A 20306-nucleotide genomic window follows, 5' to 3' on the forward strand; every position below is an offset into this window, starting at 1 on the left:
CCCTCTGATCCGGGCTCAGACACAGCTGAGCACAGCTGGGCAATCCCAGGGGGTCACTGGGTACTGCAGTTGCACCACAAAGAGATCAATTCCCTCCCTTCCAAAACAAAACTCAGCACAGACACTGGCTCTGAAAGGGGCTCCCAGTGCAGTGAGGGACACACACAACTCAGACAAAGTCTAACCTGTTCACTTTGCCAAGTTAACCCTTGAAGGAGGGTCAGTAGAAGGCCTTCTCTTTACCCCTGAGCCCAGCAGCTCATTCAAACACTGAAAATTAAATATCTCCAGGAAGATGCAATGTAAGGAGGTACCTTCGGGGATTCATTTCAAAAGCAAGCCAAGGCAAACCAGGAATTTCCACTACAGTTTTTGGTTTGTTCACAGAAAGATGATGCTTCTTCGGTATTTTGTAGAGGTTTTAAGTGTGCAGGATTTGTATTAGATGTCAGAGATACATTTGATTCCAGAACCTCCCACTTAAGAGTAATTTAAATCTTGCAAACATCCTACACATGTACCTTATGCAACATAAAGTGAAAATAACATTTTAGAACTGAATCATCACTCAACAAAGCTAACAGAAAAGGTAGAAAAAGGAATGATTAGCTCCTCAGGTATTCAGTGCCATGCACAGAAGGAGGACTTTCATTGCTAAGCAGCAGCAAAATAAGATCATTCAGGGTTTTCTCTGATAGTGGTGTGCCAGTTTAGAAGATCTGTCTGGGAAGTCTGTTTGTATTTAATATTGAGTCAGTTCTGGTTGTTTGCATCTAAAAGGGGGCTTGGACCAAAATGAGGCAGATTTGCTGAGAGAGAAGGACTAAATTTGTGTTTAAGACACAGTGCTGGAAAGTAGGAATTTTTATTTGTGTTCCTAACTCTGACACACACCTGATATGGGACCTAGAAAAGGCCAAATTCTCAAATTACTGGATAATTTTGATTATTTCTCTACTGCAGTTTATTTCTGATGGAAGCAAATGCTGCAATTTCTCACATCATTCATATCAGAACCAGATTTTTTAATCTCCTTAAAAAAAGAAAAAAGGATTTTGTTTTTCATTTCTGAACTGTCAGCATTGCAATGCACACGCGTCCTCCTGATGTAAAGATTATTTTATTTTCTTTAAAAATAATTCCTTCCTTCAGTCCACTGGCTGATGAAACGCTCAGTGTTTCCGTGGAAGGGTTGGGTGATGATGCTGTTGCAATAATCCCTGATCAGATGGGCCAGTGCATCTCCCAGTCAGTTCTGCCTGATCTGTCTGATAGGCTTAAACCCCCCGGCACGATTACACAAACACACTCGGCGAGGTGCTGAGCTGGAGAGGGAGATGGAGACGAGCATTGCTAAAACCAGGCCTGTTTTCTGGCAGGAAACTTGTGAGTCTCTCCTGGATTTAACCCTGGAAGAGGTGAGGAAGAATTCTGAGTCTGACGAACCGCGGAGGACGTTTCTCGGCCTTCTGCCAACACCCCTCTCGGCCCCCGAGGCCCCCGGCGCGGAGTTCGGGCTGGTGATCGACGGGAAGACGCTGAACCTCATCTTGCAGGGGGGTCTGGAGGAGAAGCTGCTGGCGCTGGCTCGGCGGTGCCGCTCCGTGCTCTGCTGCCGCTCCACGCCCCTGCAGAAGGGCATGGTGGTGCGGCTGCTGCGCAGGCAGCTCCGAGTCACCACCCTGGCAATAGGTACCCCCCGAACCTCACAGCACAGAGGGGAGCAGGTTCCTCCTCTGAGAGTTAGGGGAATGGAGGGATTACACCCTACACGCTGTGCCTCAGACAGACACAGTGAGGAAACCCCACCGAATAATCTTTCCTTGTCAAAACGCACATGAAAGCCCTTCTTCATCTTCCACTGAGCAAATCTGGGCCCCCTTTAAATGAGATGAAGGTGCTCCAAATTCAGAAACTCCCAGCAGTCCCTTTCATGCACATCAGCACAAACACATGTACGTGTTCCCTTCGGAATGTCCTTGCTTTGGGCCTGTGAAGCGCTCAAGAGTAGTCACTAATTTGTCTTTTTATAAAGCCCTTTTCCTGTCAGATTTTCCCAGCTGGTGAAAACAGAGTTATCCCCAGAGTGGTATTAGGCAGTGACTCATTTGCCTTTTACCTCCAAATAATGTGAAATGTTTTGAGTTCTCTGCCCCACTTTTGGCAAGTGATGCCACTAAAATCCTTGCAGAATTGATTTTTATTACTTCCAACTAAAAAAACACACCTCTGTGGACCAAACAGAAAAGGAAGAGTATGTTGTATTTTAAATTTTTTTTTTGCTTTGCCTTGTAGTTCAAAATGTAAGCTTACAGCCTTCTGCTCCATCTACCTTGCTTTACCAGCTAACCTGATTTACCATCCCCACATTGCAAGCGGCAGCCATGGCTGTTCTTTCCCTGGAACTGTGGTTATGTATTTCATATATTGCTGGGAGTTGAAACAAGCAAAATAACTCCTGAAATTGGCTTGTTACATTGTCATCTGCAATCCAATTTATCCCACAATATGGAGAATTCAAGTAGTGCTGCAGAGCGTGTTGCTGAGCATATGGAGCTCACCAAGCAGAAACACAACATGATACAGATGTAGATGGTGTCGGGTGTCCATCCACCACCCAGCTGGTCCCACTGTTGGAGCCAGGTCTCCTGGAAGGGAGGGAGAATGTTCCTACCAAGGACAGAGCCTGGAGGTCATCAGGGCTTGGTGCTAAGTATCAGTTATGCTAATTAGGATGCAGATAGAACAGAATAGCCAAAATAATCAGCATAGCTAAGCTTATTTCCTTCTGATAGAGGCACTGTGCATTCAGCACACTTTCTTACACTTCTGTTGTTCCCCCCCTCTTCCCATTCTAGGTGATGGTGCAAATGATGTGAGTATGATTCAAGCAGCTGACGTTGGAATTGGAATATCTGGTCAGGAAGGCATGCAGGTACCCTGTCAGTTTACTTCTATTCCTCTTTTGTCATGTGGTCTCTTGCTGTTTAACAAGTTCCATAGCAGCCCTGTGCTCTCGAGTGTCATCTTAGAAATGCAAGTTGGCATCATTACTGTCATAAATTAACATGCAGTTCGTAATTATGGGTCCAGCCAAAAAACAGCATTTTGAGCCAACAATTAGCATGCATGGACAGATGTGTGTTTGCTCATAAGTCTGGAAAATCAGCAGATGCCTGTCCAGTGTTAGCTTAGCATCTGCTTTCTGAATCCTCTCTGCTACTGCATTTGCAGGTTTTGTAAATTCTTTTCCCCTGTTTTCTGCCCTGAATTGTTTCCCACACATCCCCCTTCCTCACACTCCTTAAATGGAGAGTTCTGCAGAGAGAGTTCCAACGATTTTCTTGAGGGTTGGTTTTTTGGGTTTTTTTTCCTGCAATATGCAATAGTAGGAAATTATTTCAATGTCTGTGATCAAGTCTCATTATATGGAAAGGGCTGGGGAAAGGCTGTATTGTAAATGACCTGCTTTTCCTCTCACCAAAGGCAGTGATGGCCAGTGACTTTGCAATATCCCGATTTAAACATCTCAAAAAGCTGCTCCTTGTCCATGGACATTGGTGTTATTCCCGCCTGGCAAAGCTGGTGATTTACTTTTTCTACAAAAATGTGGTAAGATTATTAAAATTATGGTGGTTTTCATCCTAGTAAGGGTTAATTCCAGGGCTGGTTTGGGTTTTTTTGGCCTGGTTTTGTTTTTTACAGGTTATACTCATACTTTTTATGAAGCTACAGTTTGTGTTTCTTCACTTTGCAAGTTTATAATGTGGCACTTCTTTCTTAGCAATGTGCTGCATAAAACACTGAGGAAAACATGGGCTTTAAATATATTCTGAAACTAGCATTATTCCAGGGGGAAAAGGACTCAAGGCTTAGTAACTTTATATGGTAGTTCAAGAAACTTCATTAATAATACCCATGAGCCTCCAAATAAAATTTGCATAAGGAAGATCAAATTATTAGTGCTAGAATATAGAGGATGACTCTGCACTAAGAGTTGCCAGCCTGTGAAACATCTGAATTTTTATAGCAACCACTTGCAAGTAATGCTGCAGACATACCTGGCATTTTTATTAAAAATTTAATGTATATGCAAATGAGCTGTGCATTGAAGTATTATGTAAAGTCGAAAAAGGATAGTAATTCCATTTCTACAAGACTGTGCAAACAAGTCCCTTTGACATGAAATACACTCTGATCATGAAAGGCTATTTACTTAGAATTCAAAGTATCTGTTTTTTGAGGGGTTTTATTAATTTTGAATAAGGATTACTTCTTATCACTGTTAAATTTTTTAGTGGAAACGAACACTTTCCTTTTTCTGACTGGCCATCCTTTTAGAGTTCAAAGGATATTTATCTGCAATGTGAAATATCTCTCCAGAGTGGGATGCTGCTGTTCTATTATCTCCCCAGCAGCATTAGGGAGCAGGAGCCCTTTGATTCCACGTGGACAGCCAGTTTATGCAAGGATTCTAAAATCTGGTGCTTGGAGCTGTAAACAGTTTACTTAATTATTCTCTGATATGTTCTTAAGGAAACCTCATGGCTTTTCAAGAGCTCTATCCCAGTGGATTGCTGTGCAGCAGACCCTTCAGATACACTGCTGATGGAAGGAAGGGCAGGGCTGTCTGCTGGCAGTACCTGTAACCAAAGCAGGTTACAAAGGGCTCTGTCAGCAACCAGTGTCCTACACAAACCTGGGAGGTGGAAGTGGGAGAGTCACAGACCATCTGTGCGTGGGCACTGAAGGGTCCAGAGCGGGTGCAGGGTGGGGACAGGGTGGGGAAAGGAGGGGGATGGAAGGAAGAGGCCACATAAGAACTTCATGACTCCCACAACCCAGAGAGAAATGGAACCACATCAGCAGGAAGAATGGGATGCTGCACATGTGGAGGGGCCCAGCACAGCTGGTAACAGGCTGTTGGATTTGTCTTTGCTTCTCCCCAGAGCTACGTCAACCTGCTCTTCTGGTACCAGTTCTTGTGCGGGTTCTCAGGCAGCATCATGATTGATTACTGGCAGATGATTTTCTTCAACCTCTTCTTCACCTCAGTGCCCCCTATTCTCTTTGGAGTCCTGGATAAAGATGTTTCTGCAGAAACACTTCTAGGTTTGCCTGAGCTATACAAGAATGGACAAAATTCAGAGGTATGTCATGATGGCTGAAGTAGCTGCTTGATAAGCCAAAGGACCACAGGTTTTTTGGTCTGGGAACAAGTGAAGGAAGAAAAGAGTTTAGACTGACTTGGAACCAAATGTTCCATTTTATGGTGTCGAGTTTACTGATGTCCACTAAAAAAAGGCATAATTGTAGCTGTCAGAAGAGCTGGAACACACGGCTGAAGTTGCTTCTTGGAAGTGATGCTGGTGCTGGGTCATGGTCAGAAGATGTAAATGGAAGGTTTATTCTGCCATTAAATGTGAGCAGCAATCCCAGCATGTCGCATTATAATAAGGGAAATGACATGCTAGGGACTCAGCTCTGTGGTTGGATTTTTTGATTGAAGAAGAGATGGTGGAGCAAACACGTGTGTGTGTGTGTGTGTGTGTGTGTGTGTGTGTGTGCATACATATATGCACTGTGTATATGGAAGGATTCTCAGTGAAGGCTTATGGAGGAACAAAACAGGATAAAAGATGTAAAAGCTGAAAGTAAAATAGTTTATCTGGTCCTTGGTTAAACTCTGCTCAGATTTGGTGCTTCAAACACTCTCAACCTACTAAAGAACCTACTAAACCTACTAAAGAAAAGCTCATTAAAAAAGATTACAGCAAAAAGTGACAAGAAAACACAAATCCTTAAATCAATAAGCAACCTGACATTTTTTTTTTCTCCTCTCAGGTTCAGAAATACACCTGTTAATGTTCTAAGGTCTATCTTTAGTTAATAGAGAGAAAAGGTCTGTTCAGAGATAAGCCTTTGCTTTAATCAGCTGCTCATGAGGCATTTACTCATGGAGACCAGTTAGCTCTAATCAGTAGTCTGAATGGAATAAAAACAGGCAGCAATTATGTCTGCAGGACAGGCTAGGGATATGTGTCCCATCCTAATGACTGTTATCTGTAAACTCCTGCAGATATACAACCTGTCCACTTTTATTATCACGATGCTGGATGCCTTCTATCAGAGCCTCATTTGCTTCTTTGTCCCCTATTCCGTAAGTAACAGGCTCATTAATATTCTCATTCTCCTCTTCTCCTTAAAAAGTAGAAAATTCACTTCTGAATGGTCAGGGTTGCTCATACTGCCTCTGCCTGTTTTCCAGGTGTACAAGGACTCTGACATAGATTTGATTTCCTTTGGAAATCCCATCAACACCATCTCCCTCCTGACCATTCTCTTGCACCAGGCTCTGGAAATGAAAACCTGGGTATGTGTTTGCCCTGCCCTGGTGACAGGACTATTGTGTTTTTGGGAACACAGCACCCTGTGCAGGCATGCCATTGCCTTTCAGAGTCATTTGCCTGAATTCTGGGTCACAGAAAGTGAGTAACAGATGCACTGAGACCTCACAATGTGCCAGAATTTGTTATTAGCCCCGGGATAACACCTTCATGTGCACAGAATTTGTTTGTGCTGTGCCTTTGGACAGGACAGAGCACAATATCTGCATACTTCATATGAGGACGTGCTACTTAGAGAACTGAACTCTGTTGTTTTCTGAGTTCATTTCTGGCTGTTTCTCCTACTGCACATTTCAGTCAAATGGCCTAGTGGATAAATTCTTTCCAAGCTGTCTGTGTCACCCAGAGCCAGGGTCTCACAGGCTCTGTCCTCTTGTGCCCTTCCCACAGACCCTGTCCCAGCTGGTGGCAATCATCTGCAGCGTGGGCTTTTACCTCGTCTTCTCCCTGATCTACAACGCCCTGTGCCTGCTCTGCAACCCTCCCACCAACCCCTACTGGATCATGGAGAGACAGCTCACAGAGCCCACCTTCTACCTGCTGTGCCTCATCACCCCAGTCACGGCGCTCCTGCCCAGGTTGGAACGAGTTCCCCTCTGTGTTCCTTGTGTGGATTTGTGGGCGCTGCAGGGCAGTGCCAGCAGTCCTGTGTGCAGAATTGGGATGTGTCAGGCACGTGTCCTGCACGGGGATGGCGCAGGGCGGGGACTCAGGTGCCTGGGTTTGACTTTCCAGTTCACAAACCATCCGTTTGTTCAGTGATATAACCTGAGATAAGTCACTCTATATCTACTCTTTGTGTCCCACGGGAAAACCTTTCTTTCTGGGGTGCTCCAAAGTTTGCCAGGACAAATCTGCTATGTGATTGTTCACTCTCGTGAACACAACATGGTTGAGCTGATCAAGACTAGAAGGCAAGTCTTTGCAATATTCCTATAAGCTTTGAGAGTTACAAAATATATTCTGTTTTTTAAGTACTTTGCAGTTCATTACCAAGCTAAATTTAAGAACATGTTTCTGTATGAAAACATTTTCTTCGTCGTGAATTTTATTTTACTCTCTGCAACAAATCAGGTATGTTAAAGATAACTTTAAGTGAGACTGGATATTTGGAGAGGGATAATTATTTTGATACACTGCTGGAAAAAAAAATGGTTTGAAAAACAAAATGATTCTGTTCCCATACATGTATATGGGAAGCTTACTACTTTTGGTGCTTAATACCTTAACTAATCCTTTATGCAGATATACCTTGTTTGAGTTGCACCATTTATTTAAATTCAAATTCTTTATTTGTGCTTGGACAATGAAAGCACACCCATCTGAGTTGGTTTGACTAGCTTCCTAGTTTCCTTCTCATCCTAATTGCCATGAAGTAGTGCAGCACACTGGTACTGCAAGAATCAGGAAAATATTTTTAGTATCTGATTTTGTAAGTGCTTTAAGGCATTAGAACTGAGCCTTAACTTTGTCTGAAAAGGAACCTTTCAAGACTAGATAGTCTTTTTCTTCAAATTGTTATTATTATTCCCCCATTTGAGTTGAGATGCTCTTGTGACTTCATGTTCCGTTATATAAGTTCAGATGAAAATAAACAACACATAGTTCAGTAAGGTCTCATGTCTTCTGGGCAGGGCACCCTTTTCCAGCCTATTTTGCTCCTGTGTGAGTTTTGTTTTCCTGTCAGGCCTCATTCACAGGGTCATTTTTGGCCCTGAGCTTCCTACTGAGCGCAGCCTCCCACACGTGCTTGGAGAACTCGCACGCCCATCCTGGGAATTCAGCACAGTGAAGATCCTTGCTGCCTCAGCAGCTTGCTGAGCTTAAGGATTTTATCTTGGCACCTTCAAAGCTGGAGGCTGGGGGCCTGGGCTGTGCCCTGCCTGCTCCAGGCTCTCCCTGCAGAAACATCTGGCAGTGCTTTGCAGTGTGCCCTCTGCACATCTGCACCTCACAACTGCCCATTAAGTTGTGGCTGCACAGCATTAAGTCCTAAAATCCTCAAGCCTGTCAAGAAAGGGATCTGAATTTCATGTTTGTTCATTGGCAAGGGAAGGCTCTGTGTCTCTTGGAGGATTCCAACATACAAACCAGATGTATTTGTCCAGCTGTGGAAGGCAGACTGGTCTGCCAGGACCTGCAGAGACCCAGCAGACCCTGCAGGGCTGTGGGAAGGGCAGGAGCAAGTGAGAGCAGTTCACAGGATGGAAGACACAGTTTTCCATCCCTTGTCTGTCCTCCTGTCTGGCCCACCTGCAGCTGGCCCAGAAGATCCAGAGGAAGGTTGAGGGGAAAGCCAGAGGACAGTCTGATCCAGATCTGTGCAGACCCTCGCTGTGCTCTGGGACTGACCAGCCTGAGCACAGGCACACAAATGGAATTCCTCCACTCCTGCTGGTGCAAGCCTGAGAAATCATTGCCTTAAAAGCCCTTTCTGTACTGAGTCTGGCTTGTTAGCCTTCTTAATCCTGTCACACTAATTTATACATACATTTAGCAGCAGGATGGGAAGACAGCAGCTTTCTCAGTGCAAAAAAACATGTCCCCACGTTTGTTTTAAAATGCATGTTGAGGCCATCTATGTAAAGGTCAAATCCTAATAAAAAGATGCTTTCAAGGGGACACTGGTTTTCCCACAAAGCTGACATGACATGGAGAGAGGATGTGTGCTCTCTCACTGCACACAATGTATGGTTATGTAAGTTCTGTATCCTGCAAAGGGCAGGTAGGACACCTTTTGGTTGCTGCCTTCTGAGCAAATCCAAAGCTGAGGTTTTAAAATTTCTAGTTTCCTGTTATCTACCAAATTAAGATCCTTTCTTTAGCCTCTTTTAGCAGTATAAATAGAATGTTAATATTTTCAAATACTGCATCTCTTGATGAACTTTAGTGTCTTCACAGGTCAGCAATTGAGTACTTGTAAATACTAAGTAAATTATCACATATACATATAGTTGACTCTCTGTTGTGTTAAGATCCAGGAGTCAGCTTTCATCTGCCAGGTATAAGGTGTCTACCAAATGCCTGTAGAGCAATGGAAAATTAGCAGCTGGATTTGTGTTATGTGATGAGATTATGGAAGGAGCCCACTGTTAAGATAATCCATTCTCTTTCTCTTTCATCAGGTTCCTTGTTTCTGCTCTCCGAGGAACCTTTGGAGCATCTCTGATTCTGAAAGCCCAGCAGATAGATAAACTTCCTAAAGGACAGCAGGATCCTGAAATCCAGAAACTGAGATCAAGAAAAGGAGCTACTTCTGGTGCACCTGCATGTAATGATGAGCTTGACCAAAGCATCAGCCACTTGTGTGTGTCCCCATTTCTACACCCAGCAGCAGCAGCAGCAGCTGTGTCTCAGGGGGACACAGAGCCTCAGGGATTTTCCACCTCTGCAGCGAATCCTCTCGGGAAAGGGACCCCAGAAGAGGGCTACTATTTCTATAACAGGTGGGCAGAGGAAGAATGTGCCGCCACAGACTCTTCCTCAGGACCTTTCCCTGGCCCAGGTGCCCTTGCAGCCAGCAGGGAAACAGCTCCTGGGCAGGTGAGCAAAGACAGTGCCCCCAGCTTTAACTACGGCAGCCACCGGCGCTCGGTGAGCGCAGTGACCCTCTGAGCCAGCTGTGCCAATGACCCACAGCCCCCTGGAGAGGGACCTGAGGGCAAACAGAGCCCATCTCTGCCCAGCTCACTGCAGGTGGAGAGAGGAGCAGCAGCAGCAGCAGCAGCAGCAGCAGCAGCAGCAGCCACGACGGGACTTCTTGACCTCGCTGGTTTTGTCACGTTAGAGGAACGTTACCTGAGCATCACACACTTGCTGAGAATTGCCAAATCTATTTATTTCAATGAATATTTTTGTACCACATTAATAGGGAATAATTGTACTAATGAGGTTTCAGTGTTGTTATGCTATTGAGGTAACAGAAGGAGGATCCAATCCTTATTAAATCAAGTCTTAAGCAACACATCCCACTCTAGCTTTTACTATCAAAGTCTTAAAAAGACCTCACTAACTTAAAAATTACAGTTCTGCTGGGAAAAAATGTTACCTTTGGGTACTAAAGGTACTTGAAGAATAAAAAAAATGGAAAGACACTAGAGAATGTTCCAGGTTTTAATATATGGACTTTCTACATGTAAAAATATCAGGTCCATAGCCTGTTTTCCCTGAACAGTAAGCTCAGTACTTTTATGCAGGTAGTGGTTTGACCTGATATTGTTAAGAAAAGGACAAATGAGTTTATAAGGAAAAATACAAATACTGAACTGCAAGAACTGCCAGGATAACTCTGTGATAAGTGGAGTCTACTTCTTCATACCTACAAAAGCAGACAGATAAAACAAGTCATATTCAAGGATTTATGTCAAAGAATTCTAAAGTTGTCCCTGATTTTTCATCTAGAAATTCAGTTTCTTCCTTCCATTCTTTATATTCTCATGTAGTGTTGCTGCATTCAGCCAAGTATAACTCGTGCTCCTCCCCACAGCTGGTCACGTTCTGTGGTTGATGAGATCTCAGTAGTGGAGATTTTGACAAGCCATATATGAAGGTCACTAATCACATTGCAGTAAGTACATGGTGTAGAATGACCAAAATATGCCTAATATGTTCATCCTTTTCAGTATCTCAGGACAACAAGATGCAGGAAAAAAATCCCATAAGATGTCACCATCATCACTACTTATTGCAATGCAATGAAAGGTGACTTGGGTATTTCTTATAGAAATGTTGACTAGTAAGACCGTTTCCCAAGTTTTCTTCACAATGTGGGATGAAATCTTAACTAGTTTTAAAGTCAACCTATTTGTACTTTTGTGAATCTACCATTGGTTCTGATCTAAGTAGGTTTTTAGCCTTTTTTATACATGCTGTATTAATTTAGGTATTTAATAACTATCACAATATGTGATCTATTTAATAACCTACTTAGCAAATACTAATTTAAATTCTGTGTGTTATAATAATTCCTGTAACTGGACTTTTTAAGTTCTTACTTTAAAGCAACTCAGGCAAAATTGAGCAGCGTATCTGCCCCTGCGACTCCTGGTAGCCAGAGCATGTGTAGAACTGCCATTGTTAAAGTATTAATTGTCAGCTGTAAAACAATTCAGAAAGAGATTTTTTGCATGATGTACAGAATGAAGGGAATTAAGCATAGCTGAGACTATTGTTAATGGAGTGTGAGATTGCTCAAATGTTTGCTCACCAGCTGGGAATGGACCTGGGGTGACAAGACTGAAGATCAAGCCTCTACAATTCATAGCCATGTTTTTATATTAAATGGTCCATTTCCTTTGAACTTAAAGAAGATGTCAATTTCTGACACGTTTTATTACAAAATGTGAAGTGTTTTTTGTAGTAATAAATGTAATATGGTCATGACTTGGTGTGTTGCTGAGAGACAAAAAACAGAGGTGGAGGAGGGGTTTTCCTTTTCCATGAGCAGCAAACTCATGTTTCCAGGGGGCTATTCCCCTACCTAGTAGGAATGGTCATCATAAAAACTAGGTAACAAACCCACCTGAATGTGCAAGGGGCCACATGGGTCATGTTTATGCAAATCTGGAAGACCTGCAGACATTCCTGAATTGAAAGCCAAGAATTAATTTCATGTTTTCTCATCCCAGTTTCTGCCAAACTGTTCTCCCCTGCATTTTGCCCGGACAGCTGGGTTCAGAAATGGCAGAGTTAAGGGAAGGTCCTTTTAAAAGAAGGGGAGTGAAGGAAGGATTGATCTGGGTCTCCACCAAAATAGCCTCTAAAAGCTCTTTATGTCAGGGAATGAAAGAAGTGGAAGAGTCCCAAAAATAGTTACTTCAGTTAAAAGAAAAAAAGAATCCAGATTTACATGGCTGTCTGAAACAATTCTGCAGCCCAACCTACAGACTGTGCCTTGGATTGTGTGGCAGCTGACCCCAAAATGCTGCAGGGGTGGAGAGTTTGCACTACAGAGGAAACCCCCCATCCTTGAGGGGAGAGAAGGCTGGAATAAACACGCAGAAAGGCAGCCCCTGCAAGGCCTGGCCCCTGCTCTCCAGCTGCTGCAGAGCCTTCCAGAGCTGTCCCTGCCACTCCTCCCCAGGGGACAGAGCTGCTCCTCAGGCAGGTGCTGCCCCAGCCCAGGACACGCTCCCTGGGAACACTGGGAACACTGGGATCTGCTCTGTGCTCCTGGGGAAGGGCTGACCACCAACAGCTCCTGTTCCAAACAGCAGGCACTTCCCTTCGACCACCAGGCAAATTAGCTGGGACTGCCAATCCTTTGGGGAGGCAGGATTGAGAGTTAAAAGACTTCTTTTTTTCCAGTGAAAGCAAGCCTACAGCAAGACAGCAAAGTTCCCTAAGGAATGTATTTGGAAGAGGGGAAAGTGTATTTACTAAATGGGTTCTTTAGACCTAACTGGATTTCCAAGGTAGCTTTATTTATTTATTTCAAGACACATTTAATAATACTGTCGAGATCCATGTTCCATTAATTCTAACGTGAATGTTTCACAACAGAACAGGTGTCTCACTTTTTAATGTATCCTCCAGTGATATTCAACATTTCATCCACTTGGACTATAACACATTAAACTTAATGGGGGTTATGTGAACTTTTACTGCATTCCTTTTATTTCAGTCTATGATATTATTTAATGACACTGCATTTGCAGCAGCGCTTTGAGCTGCACAGAGCTGTGCCTACATGACAAACTGGAGGTGGCATCTCACACAGAGGGGAGCAGGAGGTGACCTGCCAGGTCTGTTGCCTGTCACAGATGCAATCCCTGGCTGCCTGCAGTGGTCAGTGAAGAGCCATCATCACATTTTCAGCACAGGGGAGTCGTTCTGGGTGTTTTATCACAGGGTGCAGGAAATGCTCACCCATGTCCACACTTTGTGCATGTCTGTCTTAGCACAGCAAGTTAGAGATGTGGTCTCTGACAGTTATAGCTGATTATCTGCTGGAATCCAGAACTATTCAGGTGGGAGAGAGGAAGGAATCCAGTTTGTCCTCTTATATATCTCAGAAATATCAAAGCAGCTTTAAAACTCTGTGGAGATAGCTGTGCATCATGCTGCAGCACAGAAGCCACTTTCCCAAGGATGAATTGCATCTATTTTGCCATTTGTTGGTTGATGCTGCAATGTTTAATTCATTTGTTTGATTGCAGTTGGAGGTGGTGTTGGAGTACAGAGCTCTTTGCTTTAGGGGAAAGGTGACTGCAGGCAGGATGTGGGATGATTAGGTACTTGTAAGCAGCACTGATGAGTAAAAATATAAACGTGGAGACAAGAGGCTCTTGAAGATAATGATCACAGGGGGTGGGATTTAGAGAGACAACCAAATAACACTGAAGATCTACAAAGTACTTTTGACATTGCCAGTGACTGGAACTTGCTGCAATTATCAGTCCATGAGACAACTGTGAACAGAACTTGCTGCCTGTGTCTCTGCTCATTCTCAACTCCACAAACAAGACTGAGCTTGAATAGAGTCGGAATCATTATTTTTCCAAAAATATCAGAGGAGCATCTGTCTGTTGTGTGAAGGCACTGAAGGCAAAGGTTATTTACCCACCATTCCCAGTGCAGCTACTGCAGTTTGATCCCACCTCTGGCCACACTTTGCAGTTTTCTTTCCCAAAGAACTTGTGTGGTTATTCTGTTCTTCAGCAGGAGAGCTGAGCTCTATACATTATCAACATAAACGACTAAAGGGTCAAGTTTTGGCTCCACAGAACCTGAATTTTGACCTTGACTTCAGAGAAACCAAAGCTGCTGCTTTGTTCTTGCCAGTGTTGTTCCACACCACATGATCTTTATGGGACTGGGAGGGGAAGCAGTAAAAATATTTACAGTAAGTAGCCAATACATTGGCCTTCCTTTTGTATGCGTGTATTGCTCCCTATTTTACTAACATTGTTCTATTTAACCTCAAACAGATCATTTAGGGAACTCCTGTGCATTTACTGGTTTTATTCAAACAAGGACAAATGTAAATCGATAGGCAGGTCAATAGAGCTCCTTTGAAATCAGCTGGATTCAACTGAGATTTTATTAGTGCCCATCTTGTTTTGTTAATACTTTAATTCTAAAGACTTTTGCCAGGAAGAACAAACACCTAAATATGCTGGAGCGGAATGGCTCCTCTTTCACAATGTTTAGGCACCAGTAGGAATGTCAAGGTGTAAACCAAGACCTGAAGAGCAGAGCAGCCTCTTCATCCTGTTCTGTGGACAAGGGATGGAGGAGGAGGTGGCCTAGTAAGTACCAGGAGCACACTGGAATGATAAAGGAAGAACATGAACATGTCCAAGACCTTCTGGAGCTTTCCAAACAAAATCTAAAACTACTTTCAAGGGTTGTTCAGAGGTCACCCTGGGCTTGAAGAGCCCACCTAACATGTTTTGTGAGTAAAACAAGTAAAGTTTGCATCCATGGCTGTTCTCAGTGACGGGCAGAGCACTGTGAGAACAACCACACACTTGCAATAGGCTAAAATGAACTTGCTTTTAATCCTGTTTTGAGAGGAGGTGACGCTCTAAAGATTCAAATGCAATTTCTCAAAAATGTGGAATGTTTATAAATTATGGGAATCTGTTCTTAAGATCCTTTGCTCCATTTCCTAATCTTCAATTTCACAGTAAGGAAGGAATACAGTCCAGAGACATCAAAGAGCTGGAATTGTGCTTGCAGCTATTAGTTCTTAGATGAAAAAAACCCAAAGCTAAAATTTAGAGCCCAAAGGACTCAAATTCTCCACCACTCTTCAATAATGGAGCCCAAGCACACACCAAATAAATATTTTAAATCCTAATGCTGATTTGGAAGGCAGCTTATTTAAGAGGAATATTCTGGCACCACATGTGCATTTGAATTGCATTCATTTAAAATTCAAAATTATTTGCAGTTTCTTGAGAATGCTTCACATACCTGGTTATTTGTGATCCATCATATTTTCACAGAGCTGGGCAGTTGAGTATCTCAGCAGAGAATATGATCTCTTTGCAGTAGGGAGCCCCAGACAATCCACATCAGCTATTTGTCTACCCAACTCTTCATTAACAAACAAACCCTCAACCCCAGTGAGATCAGCACTACGGTGGGTCTTGCTTGAGGAGAACACACCCACTGGACTTTTGAAGATTCATCTACTATCTGTCATCCAAATAAAGTTTTTCTTTACTTCTAGTGCATAGAAATATATCCCAGTACTGGTAGGGAGCCAGAGCGAGCCCATCTGTGTGATAAATGACGAGACTTCCAGGGTGTTCAGAGCATTATCAGGATTCATTTCATACCTCATCTGTTATTATAAGCATAAAATGTGCAAACGTTCTCCACTGCTGTAAATGTCACCATGCTGGGGGCAAATGCTTTGATTTTCTATCAGCAAATAATGTTAAATTATATAGTGTTTAATCACGCTCGGTGAGAGCCATGAACTTTAAAGAACGAGTTTCTTTCCGATCATTCCATCTCCAGTTCCCCTGAAAATGGACATCATCATTTAAAAAATCCTGAAGATGACTTCCACAGCCTGGAGGCTTCCTGACGGTTCAGCACTGATAGCAGAGCACTAAAATACAAACCATTTGCACATTAACATTATTTGGATTGGGGCAATCAGGTATTTGAGCATAGAATTTGAAAGTTAACTTTGAAAATCAGAACCCTCTGATTTTCTGGCACGTTTTAGGGCGGTGAAATTTTTTGTATTTATAGAAGAGTCCACATTACCTGGTGCGACACAACCTTAAAACTGTTAATTTCTAAATAAAGCAGTTGTATCTACCAGGCCAGATTGTAAGTGGTTGGAAGGTAGGAGTGCTCCACGGGAGGAACTGCAGGTCTGGGGCTCTGTGTGTGAGGAGAATCTCACCTACACTGCCCACCTGCTCCTTCCAAAGGGAAAGGGAAGGGAAAAGCACGGAGGCAACCCGTGGAGGAGACTTGTACAGGGGTTAAAGAATATAAATTTCCAAACCCCAAAGACAGAGTGGAAGGTAACACTGGTAGTATCTTAGCAACCAGAGGAACTACCAGACAGGCTGCACAGGGAAATCAGCTCTAGCCCAGCTCGAAGAGCTCTCAGCTTTATATTTGTTATTTGTTATGTGTTTCTGAAACTGGATTTTTAATCACAGCATTTGAAAATGCAGAATTTTTTTTGCTGGAGAACATGATCTTTGGTTTCTGCTGAGGGGAGTCACACTTTTATATTTGGATGATTTATCAGAGCAATTTCATCAGCACAGGCCACACCTGAAGGGCAGGTTGGAAGAGACAGTAGAATTTCCCATGAAAGGAGGGGTGGGTGCTGTGCTGAAGAGCCCTCTGCACAGCCTCTGGTGCAGGCAGGGCCACAGAGACAGGGCCTGAATACACCAAGAAACAGGAAAGTTGTCTATCTGATATCTCCACCTTTTTTTCTGATTAAAATGGCTTCGGCACTGTTAGTACAGACTTGATTCTCTGGATTTCTGTATCATCCTAATATACAGAAATTGGTATTTCTTTCCTAAATCATCTGAAATAGAAAGATCTATTTCATAGCAGTCATGGGGCTCATGGCAAAAGTTTTATCACAATGCAGAATTGATATAAGATCAGTCCTTTTTCAAAACATCAGCTTTCCATATATTCCTTTGATATAAAAATGCAGCAATCTTGAAGCAAAATAGAATTTGCAATTAGTCAAATACTACAATAATAGATGCATATAAATGCCAGTACATTAAAACTTCACTTCGTTGCCCTTTTATTGTGGGAGTTTCAGCACCTATTACTTCCTACTAATCCTGTTATTCCTATTATTCCCATTATTCCTCTTCCTATTATTCCTATTCCTATTATTCCCTATCCTCTTCCTTAGATATGTTCTATTTGTTAATAATATAATAATATAATATAATAATATTATAATATAATAATATAATATAATAATAATATAATATAATAATATTTTATTGTCATCCTGGAAAGATAAAATCACCTAAAAAACACCCAGAAAATAGGTTAAAGTGCAAGTGAGTTGTGTTTGATAAAAAGCAGATAGTCCAAGTCAATGGTTATCTGCTGTTCAGTGCTAAGTGAAAATCCTTTAAAGATTGACAAGGAATGGGAAATTATTCAGAATCCCCTAAATACTCACATTCAAGAAATATTTTGTCTGCTTAATACTCTCTACCCAGCTCTAATCAATTGTCTGTCAGCATCCAAAAGATTGTTTCAGCTCACAAAAGGCAAACCAGATCATTTATTGTAAAAATACTGTTATTAGCTTGTGTATAGCTCCTTCTTTGTTAAGCCACTAATGGTTCAACTGTGCTAAATAATCAGATGGTTGGGAAGAGGAAAATGAACGACTCAACCGTATTTCTGAACAATAAACTGCACCTAAGTGACTTTAAACAATTTTCAGTAAGACCTAATCTCTGTGTAGTGAAACCATTTGTCTCCAACAGAAAGGTCTTGTTATTTACTGAACATCCATCCCTCTCCAGGGCCTTTTGTCTTGTTACCTGACTTGGAGCTGACTCAAGGGCAGTTTTTAATTAGTATCTTGAGGTTAAGAAGTCACTTGCTGGCTACCCAGGCCATCCGGAGCCAGCCCCCAAGGATGCTCCTCCCTCAGCACAGAGGGCCCAGGGTCAGGGAGATGCAGATGGCAGCAGCAAAGTGGATAATGTGCTGCCAAAACAGGTAAAAATGGACCTGGGAAGTGTCTTTTTCTAGACCTAACTGTGCAACAAATGGTTTAATAGTCTCTCCCTCTGCAACAGCATTTGTAAATAAAACTAAACTGCAGAAATACCCCGAAGCCAGCAGGTACTGCTGCCCTGCCAGCTCATGATCCCCAGCAGGGTCTGGTCCTGGGCAGCTCTCCTGGAGGAAAATGGATGTGCTGCTTTGGGATTCAGCAGTGCCAGGTGCTGTCAGGGATGCTGACAAACACCTGCCAGGGGGTGGGAACAGTCTCTCAGTGGCTGTAAATGGAAGGAACCATCCTTGTCCTACCTGGAACAAGCGACAGGAGAGTCTCTAAGTTGTCAGTGGCTGGGCTGGTAGATGGGGGGGAGTCAGAAGAGGGCAGAAAATGTTGGTATCAAATGCAGAGAGAACCCAGATTTATCAGGAGAAATCCCTGCTATTGTCTGATTGCTCCTTTACCTTATGAGAACTAAAAGCAATCATTTCAACAGGAAAACTGAACAGATTCACAAAGTACAAATTTTAAACATTAAAAATTTCAATAGTTACCATCTTGGACAATAAACAGGAATTAATTAACCTCCTGTGCCAGTACAAACATCTATCAGCACTGCCAGTCTGGCAGCTGACAGCCAGGGCATTCAAATTTCTTTAAGTCTTCCCAGTCAATATTAACGAGACACTAAACACTCAGATTGCACCTGTCCATTGGATTAGACTGACTGGGTTAGTGTCTTTGTGGTCTCTTGAAGACTGATAAGCACCTGCTTTGAACAACTTCTTGGGGAAGCTTTCTTGATTCCAGCCTTGGAGTCCCTTCTGCGAGGTGTCTAACAGCTGGCCTTTCTGGATTGGAAACAACTGAATTATCCTGCCTGCTAATGGATGGTGCAGCCTGGGAAAGCTTCTGTGATGGGATAGCAGATGGTGCTTCAGCTCCCTTATCTGAACTGCAGGGGAAAGACTGGCTGGAGGAGTCAGCAGGCCAGGGGAGCACTGTTTATACCTGGAGAGCTGTTACCAGCAGAGCACGAGCTGCTCAGATGCTCTTAACAGACAAGAGGAAAGTCTTGGTTCGAAATGATCCTGAGTTTCCACTCAGGACAACAGGCAAGTAAGCAAAGGGTGTCATTCCAACAGCACACTGATCCAGCACTCTCTAGAACTGGAACATTCCTGTTTTTCAGATGTTAAGTAGTGAGCATTCAAGGTGAGAATCTCAGCTCTGTATGCAAGGCATCAAAGGCCTTTTCCTTCTGGGAATGGCTGTAAAAGGAGATGCCCAATAACTGAGGGCTGGAATTGTAAAATAACAAGAAATACTCTCCATTCATATCAGTACTATCCAGGTGGCCTTTTATATTTCACCTTTTTTTCAGCAGGAACCACTTTCTGCAGCACCTGCAAACACAGATCTTTACCTGCTTTCCAGAAGGGCAGTTCTCATCAGGCAGTCAAGTGAGCAGAAAAGTTACAAAGAGTTTTACCGTGGCCAGAAGCTGAATGCCTTTGTTTCCATACATATATGTATAACATACACACGTTTAGCTATGAAGAATGGATGGAAAACAAATTTTTGCTATCCCCCAATAAATGTGAGGTGAGCCATGCTGAGCCCACAGCACGTTTTCTCTGGACTCAGACACAACCTTCCCATTTGTGCTGGGAGTGCCTGTGGCTTCCTGAGCCCCACCTGCTGCAGGGTGGGGGGAAGGTGAGATAGAAACTCCAAAGATGAACTTGCAGTGGCCACAAACAAGGGATCCCTGCTTGTGAATGCAGGTGCATCTCAGAGCCAAACAGGCTACCAAGTTTTGCACCTTGCTCTCCATTTTGACAGGTTTCTCTTTCTGGGTCACTGTTCCTTGCACAGATGCAGCCCAGCTTTATATAAGCTTTGTGTAATGAGGTCTCTCCTCATTAATTTTCCTCTTGCAATCCCCATCCACTTCTTTTCCTTTGCCTTCTGATTCTTCTGCTTGGATGTTTTCCTTCTGCTTCTTATTTCTGAAGGAGGTATCTAGACATGAAAAGTGAGAACAGAACCGAGCTGAGCTAATTAGCAGCTGCTTTAAGCTATTGTTTACCCTGCACAGGAACACATCTCCAATCAATGCCAATTTGGATCACAAAAACGATGCTAGAGAGAGCCAGGCCAAAGCCTTCAAAGCCCATAGACAGCCCCTTCTCAAACTCACC

The 20306-nt window shown here is 43.1% G+C and overlaps 2 protein-coding genes across 2 annotated transcripts in view; both read left to right on the plus strand.

The window, feature by feature from the left end:
• ATP10B (ATPase phospholipid transporting 10B (putative)) overlaps positions 1-3599 on the plus strand; it is a 40764-nt gene extending 37165 nt beyond the window's left edge. The window contains exons 16-18 of the mRNA XM_027892705.1: positions 1380-1418; positions 2859-2935; positions 3487-3599. Of these exons, the coding sequence (XP_027748506.1) occupies positions 1380-1418; positions 2859-2879 (60 nt within the window). The 3' untranslated portion in view covers positions 2880-2935; positions 3487-3599. The remainder of the gene's footprint in view (positions 1-1379; positions 1419-2858; positions 2936-3486) is intronic.
• A 1979-nt stretch (positions 3600-5578) lies between these two features.
• Positions 5579-10022, plus strand: LOC114061850 (probable phospholipid-transporting ATPase VB). The gene is made up of 4 exons (XM_027892697.1): positions 5579-6160; positions 6269-6373; positions 6798-6985; positions 9533-10022. Exons 1-4 carry the CDS (start codon positions 6014-6016, stop codon positions 10020-10022), a joined length of 930 nt encoding a protein of 309 aa, XP_027748498.1. The 5' UTR covers positions 5579-6013.
• Positions 10023-20306: the final 10284 nt, after the last annotated feature.

This window comes from Empidonax traillii, unplaced genomic scaffold (assembly GCF_003031625.1).
Source record: "Empidonax traillii isolate 1590-97213 ecotype Southwest subspecies unplaced genomic scaffold, ASM303162v1 scaffold363:size828163, whole genome shotgun sequence".
Lineage (NCBI taxonomy): Eukaryota > Metazoa > Chordata > Aves > Passeriformes > Tyrannidae > Empidonax > Empidonax traillii.

Excerpts from the sequence above, each read along its gene's own strand:
- LOC114061850 (XM_027892697.1), top strand. The coding sequence starts at position 6,014 with ATGTCTGCAGGACAGGCTAGGGATATGTGTCCCATCCTAATGACTGTT. Across the intron at positions 6,161-6,268 it reads GCTTCTTTGTCCCCTATTCC|GTGTACAAGGACTCTGACAT; the intron begins GTAAGTAACAGG and ends CCTGTTTTCCAG. Across the intron at positions 6,986-9,532 it reads GTCACGGCGCTCCTGCCCAG|GTTCCTTGTTTCTGCTCTCC; the intron begins GTTGGAACGAGT and ends CTCTTTCATCAG.